The 19,484-nt window shown below is 33.9% G+C and overlaps 1 protein-coding gene across 11 annotated transcripts in view; it reads left to right on the top strand.

The window, feature by feature from the left end:
* The window catches only part of LOC18446393 (uncharacterized), a 53,804-nt gene that overhangs the window by 11,378 nt on the left and 22,942 nt on the right, over positions 1–19,484 (top strand). For 10 of the 11 annotated variants that reach the window (XM_088855238.1, XM_088855241.1, XM_088855239.1 and 7 more), the window contains 6 exons: positions 629–748; positions 1,400–1,541; positions 10,840–11,010; positions 15,324–15,479; positions 15,558–15,664; positions 16,601–16,691. In XM_088855238.1, the coding sequence (XP_088711364.1) occupies positions 629–748; positions 1,400–1,541; positions 10,840–11,010; positions 15,324–15,479; positions 15,558–15,664; positions 16,601–16,691 (787 nt within the window). Of the gene's footprint in view, positions 1–628; positions 749–1,399; positions 1,542–10,839; positions 11,011–13,159; positions 13,477–15,323; positions 15,480–15,557; positions 15,665–16,600; positions 16,692–19,484 lie in introns of those variants that run through there. The other variant, XM_088855246.1, reaches the window with a different exon arrangement.

Here is a 19,484-nt window from a genome sequence, read left to right as displayed (position 1 = left end):
ATCAAAGGTATCCTAAAGATAACAAAATTACTACCCAACAGAGGAATGATAATCTCAGTAAAGAAATGATTTAAGTGACATTCTTGAAATATGAACTACAGTATTGTAAGTCTACATTCTTGTTAAGCTCCTAATATCTATAGTGGCTAGGACTTTTAAGTCGAATCTGGAAACAAGTTCCAAATAAAATAATATTTTGTGATTTATTTAACAATTATTATTAATTTTATCATATCATTTTTTTCTTTTTGTGATTGACTGTAAAATATACTAAGATACATTCATACTCCTGACTATGTAATTGTTCTTCTATGTTATCCCTAAGAACTATCAATCAGTCCAACATCTATGGGGATAATATAGCTAAGACATAGTATCATATTATTTAATGGATGGTTTACAATTATATGCGTCCATTTTTATGCGTTTTGACTATTTTCGACTTGACTTTGACATAGTTCCCTAGTATTATTCCATATTTTCACTCATTCCGCTAGATCATAGCATATGTAAGAGGTTTTTAGTGCTATGATCTTTTCAAATTTTATATTCTTTCGTTCTTTCTATTAATATGTTATATAGATATTATATAGTAAATAAATTATCAATGAGTCCATTATATGTTCAGATTTATTTTGCTTCGGGGTTGCTCCGGATTCTACACATACGCAATTTATGAGCATTTGGAGGGGTGGCCAGCTTTCTACCTCAGCCAGACTCGGATTGTATTCAAGCTTAGAAAAGACAAGTAGGTTTTTCTCTTTTCCATGGAATATAATGCAAAGAATTGCATTGGTCAACACATATTTTTAAGGGAAAAGTTTATATAGTGCCGACACTCTAACCAATCAAATTTGAGTCTACCTCAAAACTTTCATTAGAAGTGGTTGTTTTGATGCCCAAATATCGTGAAGTTGATCATCTCGACATCAAGATGCATAGACATGAGAAAAAAATGGATTTCAACTTTTGAAAATAGTATTTTTTATAACGATTTTTAGACCGTCAATTTTCAAGATTTTCAAGTGTTCATAGATCTGTCGATCTACAGTATTTTTTGAAGCTTTAAACTTTATAAATAAATATGAAAATATATTTTAAGGCTATCACAAGGATTTCCAGTATTGAAACCATATTTCTCGATACTATTTGAAAGCAGTCTCTAATTTGATTGTTTAGAGGCTTTGTAAAAACCGCACCCTATTTTTAATGAACTACTTCTACCTACTTCTATTGATCCTTTTATATTTGCCTTACCAAGTGGAAATTCCATAATGCCAACCCATTGGGCAACAAAATAGAAGTCTTTTGTACAAACCCTACACAAACACACTCACACTATGATATTAAGTTGATCTGGTTCCATGCATTTCAAACCTGCTTGTTGTTGTTATTACAGGTTCCAGTACATGGCTATTGCAGATAACAGACAAAGAATCATGCCAATGCCTGATGACCGTTTGCCTCCTAGGGGCCAACCACTAGCATATCCAGAAGCAGTCCTTCTTGTAGATCCAATTAACCCAGATCTCAAGGGGGAGGTAGGGTAAAGTAATATGAAGTCAAATCCATATAATCTCTTCGGAAATTATTTTTATAAAACACCTTAACTAACTCTATGAATAATTTAACATGAGTTTTTCGATTATGTATATTTGTAATAGAGCAATTCACTTCTAGTGTTTGATTCCAAGAAACTTATTGTAGATCCTCAGATACGTATATAAGCATAAGTTTGGACTGCATAAGAAAAACTCAAAAATACATATGTAGTTTTATTCATCTTTTTTACCAAGGATGCCCATTGCATTCCATGAATATTTTAACTAGTTTGACGACCATTTGAATAGTTTACTTCACAATTTAAGAGACTACATTTTCTTCTCAACAATTTAATATCTGTTTCTCAATGACTTGCATCTGGAATAGCATAATCCAATTCCAAGGTTGGAATCTCCCAAACTCATTGTAGATCCTCAAACATATGTAGAAGAACAATGTCAAACTGTGCAAGAAACATTTGCACATGCATTTGTGATTTCGTTCATCTCGTTTACTTAGCATGTCCATTTCCTTCCATGAATACCTTTAAGTTTTAAGTTAGTTTGAGGCCACTGTATTAGTTGAATTCACAGGCTAAGATTTAACTTTACTAAATTGTGTGTTCATGTAGTAGCTCATCAGGCCAGAAACTCCCAAAAAGCTAGATCTACAAGGATTTGTTTGAGCCCAAAATTTGAAGACGAAATATGTTCATCTCAATTAAAACTCATAAAAATAAAAATGCAATGAATATAGGACACCCATTTTAGGGCAAAAATGATTTTAAATCGACACCTACAGGGGATTCTTTGACTCTGGATTTTATAGGTGTTCTCGTTAACACAAGTAGAAAAGTTAAAAACTAAAAACAGTATCTTGAGTGCTTAAAGTTTTTTATCAAAAATGGATGGTAGATCTTTCATTAATTTTCCCTTCTATTGCAATTAATTTTCTATGTTCTTTTATTTCAATTTTGTTTCTGAGATTTTCATTAGATTCATTAGAGTTTATGTGCAAGATTTGGAAGAAGATAATTCCCCATAAATAGGAGGTTTTGACCCGTAAGCTAATATGTGGAGATTAGCTCAAGGACATATGCAAGTATTCTCCTGTCTTTGCTATATATATATATATATATATATATATATATATAAAATGATTTCATGTCACTGTGTCAATGTAATATCATAAAACCACACTTCTAGAAAATCATGTTTGTGGCATTTGGGTATTTAAGTATGTTACTTGAATCATAAATTTGTCCTAGGATACGAGAAGTTTAGCAAGACTTTTTATGATTAAATTGTACCTTGGATCGATACAACTAAAACATTGAAAAACAAAAATCTAAAAATATCAAAACAGTCGTTGTGCAAACTTATTGGAAATCTATAAACAATGCTTTTCACATTCATGAATGGACCAATTTAAGAACTAGACGTACTCATGAATAACTAGTACGTCTAAATAGGCCCTCAAATTGCAGTTGTTATTTTTTTTCCTAATTTGCTCAAGTCAAATAGCTTTATTAAGCTATTATAGGATCAATGCCTAGCTATTGAGATGGAGTGGATCCATCGGTAGGTATTAGAAACTCAGAATATTGCAGATAACTTTTTTTTATTAATTAATAAATAATATACAAGACTTGTATAAATATATGGTTAGTAACAGTTCTGAATAGACTCCAACAGTTATTGATAATTACTAACTAATCTTATCATAATCATGGACTCCTAAGATTATCAAGAGATATATACCCATACAATCAAGAGATATACATACTCTAACACTTCTCCTCAAACTCAAGATTCTTTGACATAAAGTAACTGGAGTTTGAACAATAAGTTGCATAAACGAATGAGTTGGATCTTTAAGTCTTCACATGCATGGCGTGACTAATAGAAGCAGTGGTCTCCATACTCAGATTGCTTGAACAACAAGCACAAAATGGCACTTGAAAGAGCCAACAGAACTCGATGTGCATTCGAGACAGATTCAGCCACTCGCAGTCTGAGATAGATTCAGCAACTCACAGTCTAGAACATAGGCCAAAATAGAGGCAAATGTTGTTTTGTAAAGAGTTGAAACACGACTCATCAGAGAGTCGAAACACGACTCAGAGGCCTTTGGCAGTGGTTCCTTGGTCTATGAGTTTCTATCACTAAATTGAGAGTGTTGATTGATTCGAGTTTATCTCACAAAACTAAGACTGTTGATTGATTCAACCATAGACGAAGAGGATTTAGTGAGAGTGTTGATTTAATTCAACCATGGACGAAGAGGAGAGCTAAAGTTTTTGTGCAAAGGGGGAATCTTTTTCCTTTGAATGTAATGCCGAGATTAGGGGTCAGATCCGGCAACCTCATATCTAAGGTACGTGCTCATATCTGAGGTGCGAGCTCAGTTTTGAGGTTGAGGAACCTATAGCTCTTATATCATATTAGAAACTCAAAATACTGCAGAGAACGCTCTCTTTATTAATTAATAAAGAATATACAAGACTCGTATAAATATACGGCTAGTAACAATTTTGGATAGACACCAACAGTTATTGATAATTACTAACTAATCTTATCATAATCATGGACACCTAAGATTATCAAGATATATATACCCATACAATTAAGAGATATACATATGATAACAATAGGTTATATCAGTTATACAGGCCTTAATAATTTTCTCTAAAACCCCTAATTATTACGCAGGTAGTAGTTGCATATGGCCTCTACCTTGAAAGTTCGCATATGTCCTCTACCTTGAAAGTTCGAAACAAATTTTAGGGCATTTCATTAGGTGAAGGAGTATACTGGTCAGTACACCAGGAGCTACTTTAAATCTGTGACTTGTAAAGCTTAAATTAGTCATAAAATTGCATTGGAAAATATGTTTGGCCACAGGAAGCAAGATACAAAATCGTAAAAGTCATGTTATAACAAACAAAACTTTGCACTAGTTTGGATGGTTCGGATGAAATAGCATTTGTTTAAAAATTATGCCAAAAGATTCATGAAATTGAGCAAGGTCATACATTACTTTATCAACTTTCACCTCTGATAGGTTATAAACAAATGTAGTTGTACAGATTTGCAATGATGTTCCATAGGTGAGATGTGTTACACGTGTGCGTGTGCATGTTTATACTATTCTATAGTAATTGAGCCAGTCACTTTGAAGTCACTGAGCAATAAATAAATAACAAGTAGTGAAACACTTGTATGAACACAGGTGCCATATGTACTACCTTTCATGACTTCCAAGTTCCATCTGCAATGGAATTCATGACTCAAACAAATAAAAAATATGTTCATGTATATAATATGTGTTGGGCTGTGATGCCAAATCACCACCCCTATGGTATTCTCCATCTTGTTAAAGGGCATTTTCGTTATTGAAAATACTCCTTTTAGGTAGAGGCTCTTAAAAGGGGCTTTATAGAGAGAGACGTGCGGATGCACATAAGGGGGTAGAGAAACGGGCATGCGTGAGAAGAAAAGAAAGAAAAAGGGTGAAAACGTAGAAAGAAGGTTGAGGAAAAATTTTGGGGCTACAAAAACCTAGCGCCACCATTTGAGTTCGAGTTGAACCATTTTATCGGCATTTCTTCGCGGCATCGGTGAATCAAAAAAAGAAGTCAATTGTAATTGGTTTTGTTGTAGAAAGTTCTTTTGTTTGAGCTTTCCTTGAGCTTGTACGAGGTACCTCTACATAACTCCAATATTGTAAGTTTTCCTCTTGATAGTGAATATACATTTACCGTCTTGTCTGTAGACGTAGCCCATTTTGGGTGAACCACGTATATGTGATTGTCCCTCTCTACTTTCATTTGTGTTATGTTTTGATGATTTTCCATATTGTTTATTTTATTGTTTTTATAGTTTTTCCGATTATATTGCACTTGTTATTGCATCTTGGGCATGTTATTTGAGTGTTGAAATCATTGTGGTGGAGTGTTGACCACATCTTGTGGGATCGCAGATACCCCGATTTGCTCAAAAGAGGTGATTAGGTTATCCCGAGTTTTTCAACAAGTGGTATCAGAGCTCAAGGAATTAGTATAATATTTTTGGGAAAATGGCATCTCACAAGTTTGAGGTGGAGATGTTTAATGGGAAAGATAAATTTGAAATTTGGAAATTAAAAATGCAAGATTTATTGGTACATCAAGGGCAACACAAATCATTACTTGGAAAAGATAAGAAACAGGTAAATATGACAGATGATGATTGGGATGAACTCGATATGAAGGAACGGGCCACTATTCGCTTGTGTTTAGCGAATGAAGTTTTGTTTAATATTGTTGGTGAAAAGATGACAAAAGGTTTGTGGGAAAAACTAGAAAGTTTGTATCAAGCAAAATCTCTCACAAACTGAATTTTCTTAAAAAGAAAATTGTATTCGTTGAGAATGAAAAAAGGTGCAAATGTGTCAAAACACTTGAATGAGTTTAATAACATCATTTGTCAACTTGAGAGTATTGGTGTGAGAGTGGACGAAGAAGATAAGGCAGTCATCTTACTTTGTTGATTGCCGAAATTCTATAATAACCTGTTACTACATTGAGTTGTTACTGTAAAGAGGATTCTCTTGATTTGGGATCGGTGTGTAGTGCCCTACTTGCTAATGAACTTCAAAAGAAAGCATCTTTGGGAAGCTCGGTAGAATCGAAGACGGAAGCTCTTGTGGCAAGAGGTCGATCGAATGAACGAGGTGATTCATCGATGAATCATTCAAGAAGAAATTCAAGATTTCGATCAAAATCTAGAGGGCCCATTAACAAGAATGTGTGTTGGCATTGTGGGAAGCCCGGTCATATAAGGAAGAATTGTTTTAAAAGAAATGGCGTGCATTCTTCCCAAGCTCTTAATGCAAGAGGTGGAAAACCAAGTGAATCCAAGAATGAAGCAAATCAAGTTGAAGAATTTACATCCAGGTTCATTGAAGATGAATTATTGATGGTGGCATATAATTCAATATTCTATCAAGATTGGATACTTGATAGTAGAATCACCCATCACATGTGCCCACATAGATCATGGTTTGACTCATATAAGTCATGTGAAGGAGGATCGGTATCCTTGGGTAATAATTCCACTAGCAAGGTGGTTGGAATGTGTTCGGTTCGCTTAAGGATGTTTGATGGGACTATTCGGGCAATTAGGAATGTTAAGCATGTGACTGAACTAAAAAAGAGCTTGATTTCCCTCTTTTCTCGAGATTCGGAAGGTTCTAAGTTCTTCGTTCAAGGTGGAGTAATCAAAGTATCAAACGAGACCCTAATTGTGATGAAAGGAGTCCTAGTTGGGAGCTTGTACAAGTTATTGGGAAGCACAATAATAAATGATAAAGTGACTTCCATGGTCGAAGGTGAGGAAGTTCCATTTTGCCTATGGCATATAAGATTGGGACATATGAGTGATAAGGGTATGGAGGTTTTGATGAAAAGGAATTTTATTCCTACACTTAAAATTCATGGATCCGAATTCTATGAGCATTGTGTCTATGGGAAATAACATAGACAACCTTTCCATACCAGGAAACATACAAGCAAGTGCAAACTCGATTACATTCGTCGAATATATGGGGCCCTTCACCAACTACAACTTATGGAGGTGCATTATATTTTGTTTCATTTGTTGATGACTTCTCAAGAAAAGTATGGATCAAAACTCTCAAGTCCAAAAGTGATGTGTTTTGTGTATTCAAATATTTTAAAGCCGAAGTTGAAAAATCTACGAGGCATCACACCAAAGTTCTTTGGACCGATAATGGTGGAGAGTTTGCATCAAAAGAGTTTGAAATTTTTTGCATGGCCGAGGGAATTACTAGGATTTTACAAATGCCTACAATCCTCAACAAAAAGGTGTCACCGAGAGGATGAATCACACTTTGATGGAGCATGCGAGGTGCATGTTAAGCAATACTAGCCTAGAACAAGAATTATAGGTGGAAGTCATATCAATGGCTTGTTATCTTATCAACCGATCACCTTCAGTCGCATTGGGAAGTAAAATTCCTAATGAGGCATGGTATGGAACTCTGATTCACTTCTCCGATTTAAATATTTTTGGTTGTGATGCATATACACTTATTCCAAGTTGCCAAAGGAACAATTGGATCCAAGGTCAAAGAAGTGCATCTTTGTGGGTTATAGCAAGGATATGAAGGGGTACCAGTTATGGGATCCAAGTGCCCGAAAGATAATCACTAGCCATGATGTGCATTTTGATGAATCCAAGGTATTGGCAAAGGGGATGATGATAAATGACAATGGTCAAGAAATACAACAAGAGAGCCAAAAATTTCAAGGCAACCCCGAAATACTTCCACCAAGTACAATTATGCCTTATGAGAATATACACATTTATCATGGTGAAGAACATGAAGAACTAGAAAGTCAAGATAAAGAACCACATGACTATCATGCTGAAGTTGTGTCTTTGGCACATAGGTGCTCTACTAGAGAAACTCATGCACTCGGGTGGTACAAAAATTATGTGGATCCAAATTCTTTGCATGCTTTGATAGTCGAAAATTAAGAGTCAACATCATTCTGTGAAGCCATTGATAACAATGGTATCGAGCGTTGGAAAAGACCTATGTAAGAAGAGATATTAGCCCTTCAAAGAAACAAGACTTGAGATTTTGTGGAACTACCAAAAGGCAAAAAGGCCATTGGTTGTAAATGGGTGTTTAAGATAAAGAAGGGGCTTCATGGCAAGCTTGAAAGATGTAAAGCAAGATTGGTGGCAAAAGGTTTTTTGCAAAAAGAATGGATTGACTTTGATGAAATTTTTGCGTCGGTTGTCAAGTTGGTTTCAATTCGCTTGGTACTTGATTTTGTTGTTATGCATGATTTAGAGATTGAAAAAATAGATGTGAAGAGGGCTTTTCTGCTTGGAGAACTTGAAGAGGAACTGTACATACAACAACCGGAAGGCTTCATAAAGAATGGAAAAGAATGACTTGTGTGCAAATTGAAGAAGTCTTTATATGAGCTTAAGTAAGCATCTAGACAATGGAATAAAACATTTGATATGTTCATGATAAGCCTTGGGTACACAAGAAGTAAGTATGATCATTGCATCTATTTAAAGTTTTTTGGTGATAGTACATACTTGATGTTAGTCTTATATGTAGATGACATGTTTTTTATGTGCAAAGATAAGGCAAAAATTAATGAGCTCAAGACTTCATTGAGAAAAAGATTTGAGATGAAGGATCTCGAGCCAGTTAGGTAAATCTTTGGGATTGAAATTGAAAGGGATAGACAAAATGGAATTTTGTCACTATCTCAAAAGGGTTACATAGAAAGGGTGCTTAAAAACTTTAACATGAAAGATGTAAAGCCGGTGAAGACACCCTTAGCGCCTCACTTCAAATAGTCTTCAATGCAAAGTTCGAAGATGGAATAAGAAAGAAGAAGTATGGCTAAGGTTCCTTATGCAAATGTGATTGAAAGTTTAATGTTTTTCATGGTATATACCAGACCGAATATCACACATGCGGTTGGTGTTTTAAGTCGATTTATGGCCAACTTCGAAAATGTTCATTGGGAAGCAACAAAATGAGTGCTTCGGAACTTAAGAGGTACAACTATTATGCAATCACATTTAGAAAGGGCTCAACCCAAATACAAGGTTTTGTAAATGCAAAATTTTTCCAGTGATCTTGATAGAAGTAGGTCAACTACCGTATTTGTTTTTTGGTTTGCAAATGGACTGGTTAGTTGGACGTCAAGGCTCCAAGATACAGTACCATTGTCAACTACCGAAGCCAAATACATGGCAACAACGGAGGTATCAAAATAAGTTGTGTGGCTTCAAGGGTTGATAGGTGAGATGGGCATTATGTGCAAGCCCATGGAACTATTTTGTGATAATCTGAGTACTATCCATGTGGCCAAGAACCCGGTTCACCACAAGAAGTCAAGGCACATATTGGTTCAATATCAGTATATCCGGCAAGTTGTTGAAGATGATAGAGTTCGATTGGTCAATATCAAGACCGAAGACAACCTTGCGGATATGCTTACCAAGACCATCCAAGTAGAGAAGTTTGAATGGAGCCTAACTTCTCTAGGTTTCAAAAAATAAATGAAGTGATGGATTGGCAAGCCAAGGGTGTAATTTTGCATCAAGGTGGAGATTGTTAGGGCATGATGCCAAATCATCGCCCTTATGGTATTTTCCCTCTTGTTAAAGGGTATTTTTGTCACTGAAAATATACCTTTTAGGTGGAGGCTCTTAAAATGGGCTTTATAGAGAGAGAGAGAGAGAGAGAGAGAGAGAGAGATGTACGGATGAAAATTGGGGGATAGAGAAACGCGTAGGTGTGAGCAAGAAAGAAAGACAAAAGGTGAAAATGCAGAGAGAAGGTTGGGGGAGAAATTTTGGGGTTTTTGCAACAAAAACCTTAGTGCTACCATTTGGGTTCTGGTTGAACCATTTTCTCAGTATTTATTCGCAGCATCGGTGAATCAAATAAAGGAGTCGATTGTAGGTGGTTTTGTTGTAAGAAGCTCTTTTGTTTGAGCTTCCTTGCGCTTGTATGAGGTAACTCTACATAACTCCAATCTTGTAAGTTTTCTTCTTGATAGTAAATACATCTTTACCATCTTGTCTGTGGACGTAGCCCATTTTGGGTGAACCATGTATATGTGTGTGTCCCTCTCTACATTCATTTGTATTGTACTTTGATGATTTCTCATATTGCTAGTTTTATTGTTCTTATATTTATCCCAATTATATTGCACGGGTTATTGCATCTTGGGCATGTTATTTGAATGTTGAAATCATTGTGGTGGAGTGCTCACCATAACTTATGGGATTTGAAATATCCCAATTTACTCAAAAGAGGTGATTGGTTATCTCGATTTTTTCAACAATATAAACATGGATTTAGTAGTTATTTTTAGAAACTGAGTTTTTGTACTGCAAGAAGTTACAAATTTTGAGAAGATGGACGTTGACATTTTAAGTTAGAAAAAATTTTGAGAAGATGGATTGAATTTTAGAACATTTTAAGAAAATATGTCCATTAAAGTTTTTTTTGGTTATTTGTCTAATAAACTTGCATATGAGTATAATTTTCCCAATCATTGGGCTTTGAGGTTTCAACCACAAACCTCATTCTCATTTTCTTCAACGCAAGCATTTGTTACGGCAATATCACTTGTTTTGAGTCAAGTTAATGCAACTTAGCAAAAATAAAATTCAATTAATTTAGATACCTAGCCTTGTCTTCTACCAGGTGAAGCTTCTATTTAAATATCACTATTATTATGCATTACAGGTTGATGACAAGTACCAATATTCATGTGACAACAAGGACATTGGGCCACATGGTTGGATATGCACTGATCCTTTGGTGGGCTTTTGGAATATTACTCCTTCTAATGAATTCAGAACTGGAGGACCACTCAAACAAAACCTCACTTCCCATGTGGGTCCCATCACTCTAGCTGTAAGTCTAATCCCTTTACTTCTCATTACAGTGATTACTCTATTTTTTATGACATGTATATGGTGTTATTTACAAGTAAATGAAATTTTTATGTTCTTTTTCCTTAGCCTCTTTGGAGATTACATACATCATCAATGCTAGGATATTTTGTTTTACATCTTCAGCTTTTATTTGTGAATTACTTGAAATTTTTGTGTTCGTTTTCCTTAGCCTCTATGGAGATTACATACATCATCAATGCTAGGATATTTTGTTCTACATCTTCACCTTTTATTTGTGAAATTATTATTGTATTTATACATCATTTGTGTTTTGCTTTTCATTTGTTTCTCTTACATCCTCGATGAGAGTGAATAGTCAAGCTAAGAAATCATGTTAGTTATTTAGATAAGCGTTACATCGATACTGACAAATTCGTCGTCACTTGGTAGGTATCAGAGTGCCTAGTACATCGAAAAGGTTTCTATACTTTCTCTACAGCATAGAAGATCTATGCTTACCTTATCATCCAGCCGTTCAATTTTGATCAAGAGAGCCACTCACCGTTTGATTTTAGATCCGACTTCTCAAAATATTTTATTTTTAGTTTTTTTTTATAAAAATTGTATGAATATGAAATTTAGTATGTGTCATCTTCTCATTAGGGCGCACCTATAAAAAATATTAAAAATAATTTTTCGATAAAATATAATGATCAAAATACACTTGGAATATTTCAGGATTATTTTGGTCATTTTATTTTATTGAAAATATTTCTTTTATATTTTTTGTTAGTGCGAGTTTAATAGAGGATTGGACTTCCAAAATTTGGTGTTAAAATAGTTTATAGAAAAAAAATTAAAAATAAAATAGTGTAGAAACATGACATTATAATTGAGGCAATCTTAGCCCTCCATTCAAAACAAACGGTTGGATCAGGAAAAGTATATAAGTTTTATGTTTTAAGGGTAACAGAAAAAGCTTGCCCAAAACATAAAGCTAAAAGTCCATTACTTTTCGACATGCCCATACAACCAATATTTTGAATAATAGAATTGTATATAATATAACTGAAAAAATTTATATGCGAGCAGCCCGAATGGCAATCACCCTTCGCTACCATCCAACTTGGAGACAGGTGGAATTTGGTGTCGGACGGTGGTGATGGGTAGTTACCATGAGGACTTTCACACGCTAACCGCGTCCTAATATAAGTTCATGTATGTTGCAAGAAGTAAAGCTCCAATCCAAACTGTACAGATAAATATAGTTTCAGTGCTGGAAACCTTTATGTTGTTACTAAAATCTATTTTGTCCTCTAATTATGAAGATCAAAGATCCAAAAATGGTGTAGATTAAATGGATTGTAAACACTAAAAGTTGGACAATTCAAATAATGTTTTTAAAGTAAACTACTTTTAAGGCCTGAAATTCATGTTTTCAAAACCGGAAATGCGACAGTGATGTTCTGACGACAAAACTACATTAATCGCCTAGGTAGTCCACTAGATATCCAAAATGCACACGGAAAACATTTGGTGAAGCCATAGCATTATAAACTCACATCTCAAATCTCTCTAAACACGTGCAAACCAATAATCAAATGATAATGCAGATCACATCCAAAGATGATCAAGAGCTTTTTATATTTTATCATTGATCATCTTATCTTTCATTGGGATAATTTTTTGGAATTATTGGATGAGGGTTACAATGAAATTTTATTAATTATTGAGGGTTAGGTGTTCATTTTTATTATTAAGAATATCTTGAATTTTTTGCTTTTGTTAGCTCTTTTGCAATTTTTGTGGGGAACCTATTTAGTAGGAATACATCTTGAGGAATACACCAAAACCATAAACTACAAACTTGATGTTTGATTCCATGAATTACAAATAGTGAATATTTTTGTAAGGTTGTTTTGAGTTGACTTCTCAAAGGAGGTATGTTTGGAAGTGACTTAATAATCTTTTTGATTATTATTTGCTATGGTTCTAGCTCAAGTAGCTTTGTTCTTCCTATTGCTATTAGCATGTGTGCATGGTTAAACTCAAGATATTCAGTCTTGGTTGCTCAAGTCTATGGGCTAACTATTAAGTTGGGTCTAGATGCATATATTTTAATATATTTTATTTTGGAATGCCTGGTCTTCTTTTTAAATTCTATTTAGCCAAAGTGGCATCAATTGGAATTATCTAATAAGAGGAGTTTCACGGAGTCCCACAACAATGGCTTCACCTTCAACCACATCGATTTGATCTCCTGTTGTTGGCTTATGCCTTTGATGGCAGAAAAGGAGTTGCTCTTAGTTTGGTCCAGAAGCTTGTAGCTTCGAGCATTAAGAGTCTACGAGCTTCTTGCTTATCCATGTCTAAATCTTGTTGGGACTTGTAATAAGCTCAATACGGCTTATGGTTATATGAAAGCCAAAGATGTTAGTGCTTGTGATATGGCCTATATAGATGGGGTCTTTATTGTTGGAATTCACAATTAGAATTTGCCAATGATTTGTGTGATGTATGAATCACTTATTTCTTCCTCACATCCAAAGTGAGCAATTTAGTAGACCTCGATAATGATATCAAATCATCCTCTAAGTTCTTGAGCCTGGCCATAAAACTAGCGACGGCAAGTGACCTAAAGCCAAGGTTTAACATCCATGCTCAGCATTCGACAAGCTCGTCCATACTTGCAACAATTCGTTAGCAATCATGCCATCCATTGCAAGTATCATTCCCAAATACTTCCATCACATAGTATGGACCTATTGGGAGCAATGTGCACTAGATTGTATGTTGAATTTTAGGACTAGTGCTTACTTATCCGTAGGGTAAATCTTTGGTGACTGTAGCCTAGCTGGTTATTTAACATCATCATCACCATCATGATTACCATTATCATCAAATCGTTTTTCTAACTATTTCGAGTTGGCTACACTAATCCTAGTGCTCTATTTTATTCTATCAAGGGTCATACCCACAGTGTGGCCATAAGTCCCTATATTTTTTCTCACTACTTCCAACCATGTCTTTTTAGGTCTACTCCTTGCCCTTTCAGGCCTTCTACTTAATTAACTCGCACCTCCTAACCGGAGTTGTACTATTTTTGTGTTGGACATGGCCAGTCCACTTAAGCTTATTTTTTCTCATCTCGTCGCTTATTGGAGCTACATCAAAGTTCTCTCGAATGTATTAATTTCGAATTCTATCCCTCTTGTCTTGCAACTCATCCACCTCAGCATCCTATGAGTATGTTGTCTCTTGACCTCCCAACATTCTGCCTCATAGGCAAAGCTGGCCTCACAGTTGGCTTATACAATTTCATTGGTACATAGTGAATACATAAAACTCAAGTTGTACATCTCCACTTCGCTCACCTAGCGCTAATTCTATATGTGACATCTTCCTCAATCTCCCCATTTTCTTTGATTATGGACCCAAGATATCAAAAGTCCACTCCTTTTAGTATTTATTGGCTCAATCTTAACTACTTCCTCTTCTCTACTTCTATTATTACTAAGCTTGCATTTCGTACACTCTATCTTCGCTGGCTATTCATTTCCACTTAAAAAGAGAATGGAGAGAGATTGGACTTGGGAGAAATCTTCTTCGATCAAGAATCAAACTTTTTCGGTTGGAAGCAATAATACTTCTTCTTCAACGAAGGCATATGACTTTGAACTCTTAGTCAACAACATCTAACCCACCATATATACCAAATGGAAAACCATCGGAGAAGCATCCCGAGTGTTCAACATTGTGCCTCACAAAGAATTGTGCCTCACAAAGAACAATTGCATGGAGATGTGTGTCTTCATCATTAGCTAATGGACGATGGTGATGATGCAATAGTAAAAACTTGAAGGTGAGTTCTTTTCCAACCTGGGGAGTATGATGCAAATCATATCTAAGACATTCGAGAGCTCAACAAATTAATTTTTTAAAATTTTATATGTTATTGGAGTTAATTTTTTAAACATTACTGCATGGAGATTACAATATAATCTTATTACATAAATAAGATGGCCCCATCCATTTAGTTGGATAGTATAAATTTAGTACATATTTTTTAATATAGTATCCAAAAAAAAAAAAAAAACATATCTTAGAAACAATGCCATCTAAATAAAAATGGTGCAAACGGTGATGCCTATGCATCTTGAGGAGGGGCCTTTTTTCTTTTTTTACCTTATAATGGCAACTCTTCCTCCAATTCACCTAACCCATCTCCATAGTTCACATTCATTCAATGATTTCATCTTCTACCTTTCTCTCACTGCTATTTTACTAACTATTTTGATTTCTTTGATTTGTTGGTTTTGCCAAATTTATCAGATGTTTCAGAGTGCTCACTACGCTGGGGACAATCTTGTGCCCAAGTTTCAAAACGAGGAACCATGGAAAAAGGTTTTTGGACCTGTATTCATATATCTTAATTCAGCTTTAACAGGGCAAGATTGCAGTGTACTCTGGGAAGATGCAAAAGAACAGGTTTTCTCTCTATAAAGAGTTTTAATGGATACTTTGATTAAGGAAATCAATGAAATGAAGCATCTTCTCTTTTTGTAGATGATGACTGAAGTTCAGAGCTGGCCTTATAGTTTTCTAGCTTCAGCGGACTACCCCACTAAGGAAGAGAGAAGTTCAGTTAGTGGTCGATTACTCGTTAGAGACAGGCAAGTCGATTAATCATCCGATTGAGAATTTATTGTTTATCAGTTCCATGCTAAAATTTCTCTGGAGCTTTAGAGTTGTGTTATGTTAATTCAGCATTGTCGGTATTTGTGCGATTGATATGCAGGCAGAATGGAGGGATTTAATAATTAAATAAAAATAATAATAAAGAGTGAGAGAATATACCCTCTTTTAGAGAGTATGCAAAGAAAGTCATCTTAAAAAGATCTTTTTACAAGATCAACTTTATTCAATTTTAACATCTGCTTTACAATAAGAGACATCTTCCCCTTGAAATACATTTAAAATAAAATAAATAAATTAATAAAATAACTCACGAAAAATAAACTATCTGTACTCACTTTCTCTCTCAGTCCCACATAAATCTCTATCTCTATTTATCTCACTATATCTCAAGTTGTCTTAGCTTTTTGAAAATATAATAAAAAAAATTTCTACGTATATTAAAAGATAAGTTATTTTTTAAACCAAAAGATAGGCACTCTTAAGTGACAACTCACAGCCACACTGAAACGCACTCACGAAAATAAATCATCCCTCTTAACTTACCCTAGCGCATTTCTTATTCTTTAAAAATAAATAAAAAAGATAATAACTCTTTTTAATTTTCGAATTCTCCTTCTGCAGCAATTGGGGGGTATTCTTATTGGTTGAGTTCTTGCTTTGGATATGCATGCGGATTTACTTAGTGAGAACTATAGTGCTTGGGTTTCCTACATAATTCGATCTATGGTTTTAGATAAGCAAATGGCTTTACTTAGTATTTCTTTTTTTTGACTAAGAATTCAATATTTTTAGCTTTTCAATAGTTATTAAGAAATACGGAGTTGGGGTTGATTTGTTTAGGAAACAAGTATAATTATCTTCTTTGACACTATTTTTCAAATAAAATACTGTTTCGGTCCTTTAATGCTCAGATTTCTCAGCAATGATGATTTGATTGCGGATTCTACTTACGTTGGGCTGGCTTTGCCTGGAGATATTGGCTCATGGCAAAGAGAATGCAAGGTTCCTTCCTCTCTCTCTCACTCTATTTATATATATATATATATATATATATATATATATATATATAGAAAAAGATGAGATTAATCCACTAGTTCATATGAACATATGAGTTCAATATTCATCTTATATATATATATATATATATATATATATATATATATATATTTATTTATTTATTTATTTGTGTGTGTGTTTTGTTGGGAAGAATATGAGGTTAGCCCCCTAGCTTATAGCTACAGTGTTAATCCAACGGCTTAAGTAGATTCTAGGTTGATCTGATGGTCACGACTTTATTTTCTAATACAACTTTAATATTATTATTTTACATCAATCATATGAAATTTTAGGCATTTATTATTTTCAACAAAGCGTACCTAATAAAATATTAAAAAATAATTCACAAAAGCTAAATTGACTAAACTACACTTGAAACATATTAGAGGTATTTTGGTGAATTTAATTTTTGAGAATTATTTTTTCTAATATTTTTATTAGATCATCGCAGTTTTAAAAAATAAGCACTTAACCTTTTATGTGATTTAGATTTGTAAAAAAAATTAAAATTCAAAAATGAAATAAAATCGTTACCATTGGGTCAATCCAAATGCAATCTGGTCCATTGAGCCATGGCTCAGAATGAATATGGGCTGATCTAACGATCAAGGATGTCTGGTAGTGTTTGAATTTTTTTTTTTTTTTTTCAAATCTAAATTACTTGAAATTTTAGGCACGTGTTCTTTTAAAAATAGATGAATCTATGAAAAACATCAAAAAAAAATTACATGAAATAAATTGATCAAAATACCCCTAAAACATTTCGGGTCGTATTTTGGTCTATTGTTTTTTAGCAACTTATTTTTTTTTAGAATTTTATTAGGTGCGCTTTGATGAGAAGAACACAAACCAAAAATTTTAAATGATTTGGATTTGCATAAAAACAATTAAAATTCAAACACCATCAGACATCCGTGCGCGTCAGATCGGCCACTGAATAGCCCAGATTCAATCTCCGTCATTCAAGTACGGGTGTACAACAGTGACACCCATATATATATATATATATATATATATGAGAGTGGATACCGTATGCCTACTCGCTGACCTCTACAGGAAACGCCAATGGCTCAGATTGAATTTGGGTCGATCTGACGATCACGAATATCCAGTAATGTTTGAATTTTAAATTTTTTTTACAAGTCTAAATCACTTAAAATTTTAAGAATGTACTCTTCTCATCAAGGCTCACTTAATAAAAATATAAAAGAAATAATTCATGAAACATAAATTGACTAAAATACCCCCAAAATTTTTCGGGGTATTTTTATCAATTCACTTCATGTAAAATATTTTTTTGATATTTTTCATAGATTCGCCTATTTTTTAAGAACACACACTTAAAATAACCCCAAAAGGTTTCAGGGGTCTTTTGGTCAAATAAATTGACTAAAATACAAGATTGTCGGGTAGTGTTACATTTTTATTAAGTGCGCCTCACTAAGATGTGTACGGGTTCCAAATTTCAGATTATTTCGATCTGTAGAGAAACAATGAAAAATGAAAAGACAATCGTGACTATGCAATGAACTTTGGACGGTGATGAGGGTAGGCGAAATCACTGTTCATTTTCGCCTAAAGGCATTCGGAAGACTTTTTCATATATATATATATATATATATATATATATATATGGGAATGGATCCCGTCAGCCCACGAGCTGACAGCCATAGTGTCAGCCAACAGCCCAAATTCAATTTGAGCAAATCTGACGATTACAACTTCATTTTGTGTTTGAATTTTCATTTTTTTTACAAATCAAAATTATTTGAAATTTTAGGCGTTCATTTTTCTCATCAAGACGCACCTAATAAAAATAAAATTCATAAAATATAAATTGATTAAAATACCCCGAAACGTTTTGAGGGTATTTTGGTGAATTTATATTTTACAAATTATTTGCTTTATATTTTTATTATATTCTACTATTTTTGAAGAATAGACGCTTAAAAATTCAAGTGATTTGGATTTGTATAAAAAAATTCAAATTTAAAATGAATTCGTAACCATTAGAATAGGCCCATATTGAATCTTGGCCATTGGCTGACACTATAGGTATCAGCCCATGGGCTGACATGATCGTTTCCCTATATATAGAAGATGCTACAATATCCCTGTTTGTGTACTTCTATAGTAAAAGCCCAATGACCCAGATCGAATTTGGGCCGATCTGATCATCATGGATGTCTGGTAATATTGTAATTTTAAATCTTTTTTTATAAATTTAAATTACTTGCAATTTTAGATGTGTGTTTTTCAAATATAGATAAATCTACGAAAAATATCAAAAAAATATTTTACATGAAATAAATTGACCAAAATACCCTTAAAATGCTTTGGGGGTATTTTGGTTAATTTTAAATTTTGTGAATTATTTTTTTTAAGTGCATCTTGATGAGAAGAATACACACCTAAAATTTCAAGTTATTTAGATTTGTAAAAAAAAATTAAAATTCAAACACTCTCTGAAAACTATGACCGTCAGATCGATCTAGATTCGATCTGGGCTGTTGGGCGTTTACTGTAGGGTACGCACATAGGCGTACAGGGACTTTTTCCATATATATATATGGGTGCGGTTTGTATAGAGCCTAGGCTCTAAACAATCAAATTAGAGCCTACCTTCAAATAGTGCATAGAAATGTGGTTTCAAATATTCGAATCTTTGTATAGCCTTAACGTATACTTTTATATTTATTTATAAATTTTGAAGTTTCAAAAATATTGTAGATCGACATA

The sequence above is a fragment of the Amborella trichopoda genome, chromosome 13 (genome assembly GCF_054954075.1).
Source record: "Amborella trichopoda isolate Santa Cruz 75 chromosome 13, AtrichopodaSantaCruz75HAP2 v2.0, whole genome shotgun sequence".
NCBI lineage: Eukaryota > Viridiplantae > Streptophyta > Magnoliopsida > Amborellales > Amborellaceae > Amborella > Amborella trichopoda.
The sequence above is the reverse complement of the archived record's forward strand: the minus strand, read 5'-3'. Positions and strand labels throughout refer to the sequence as shown.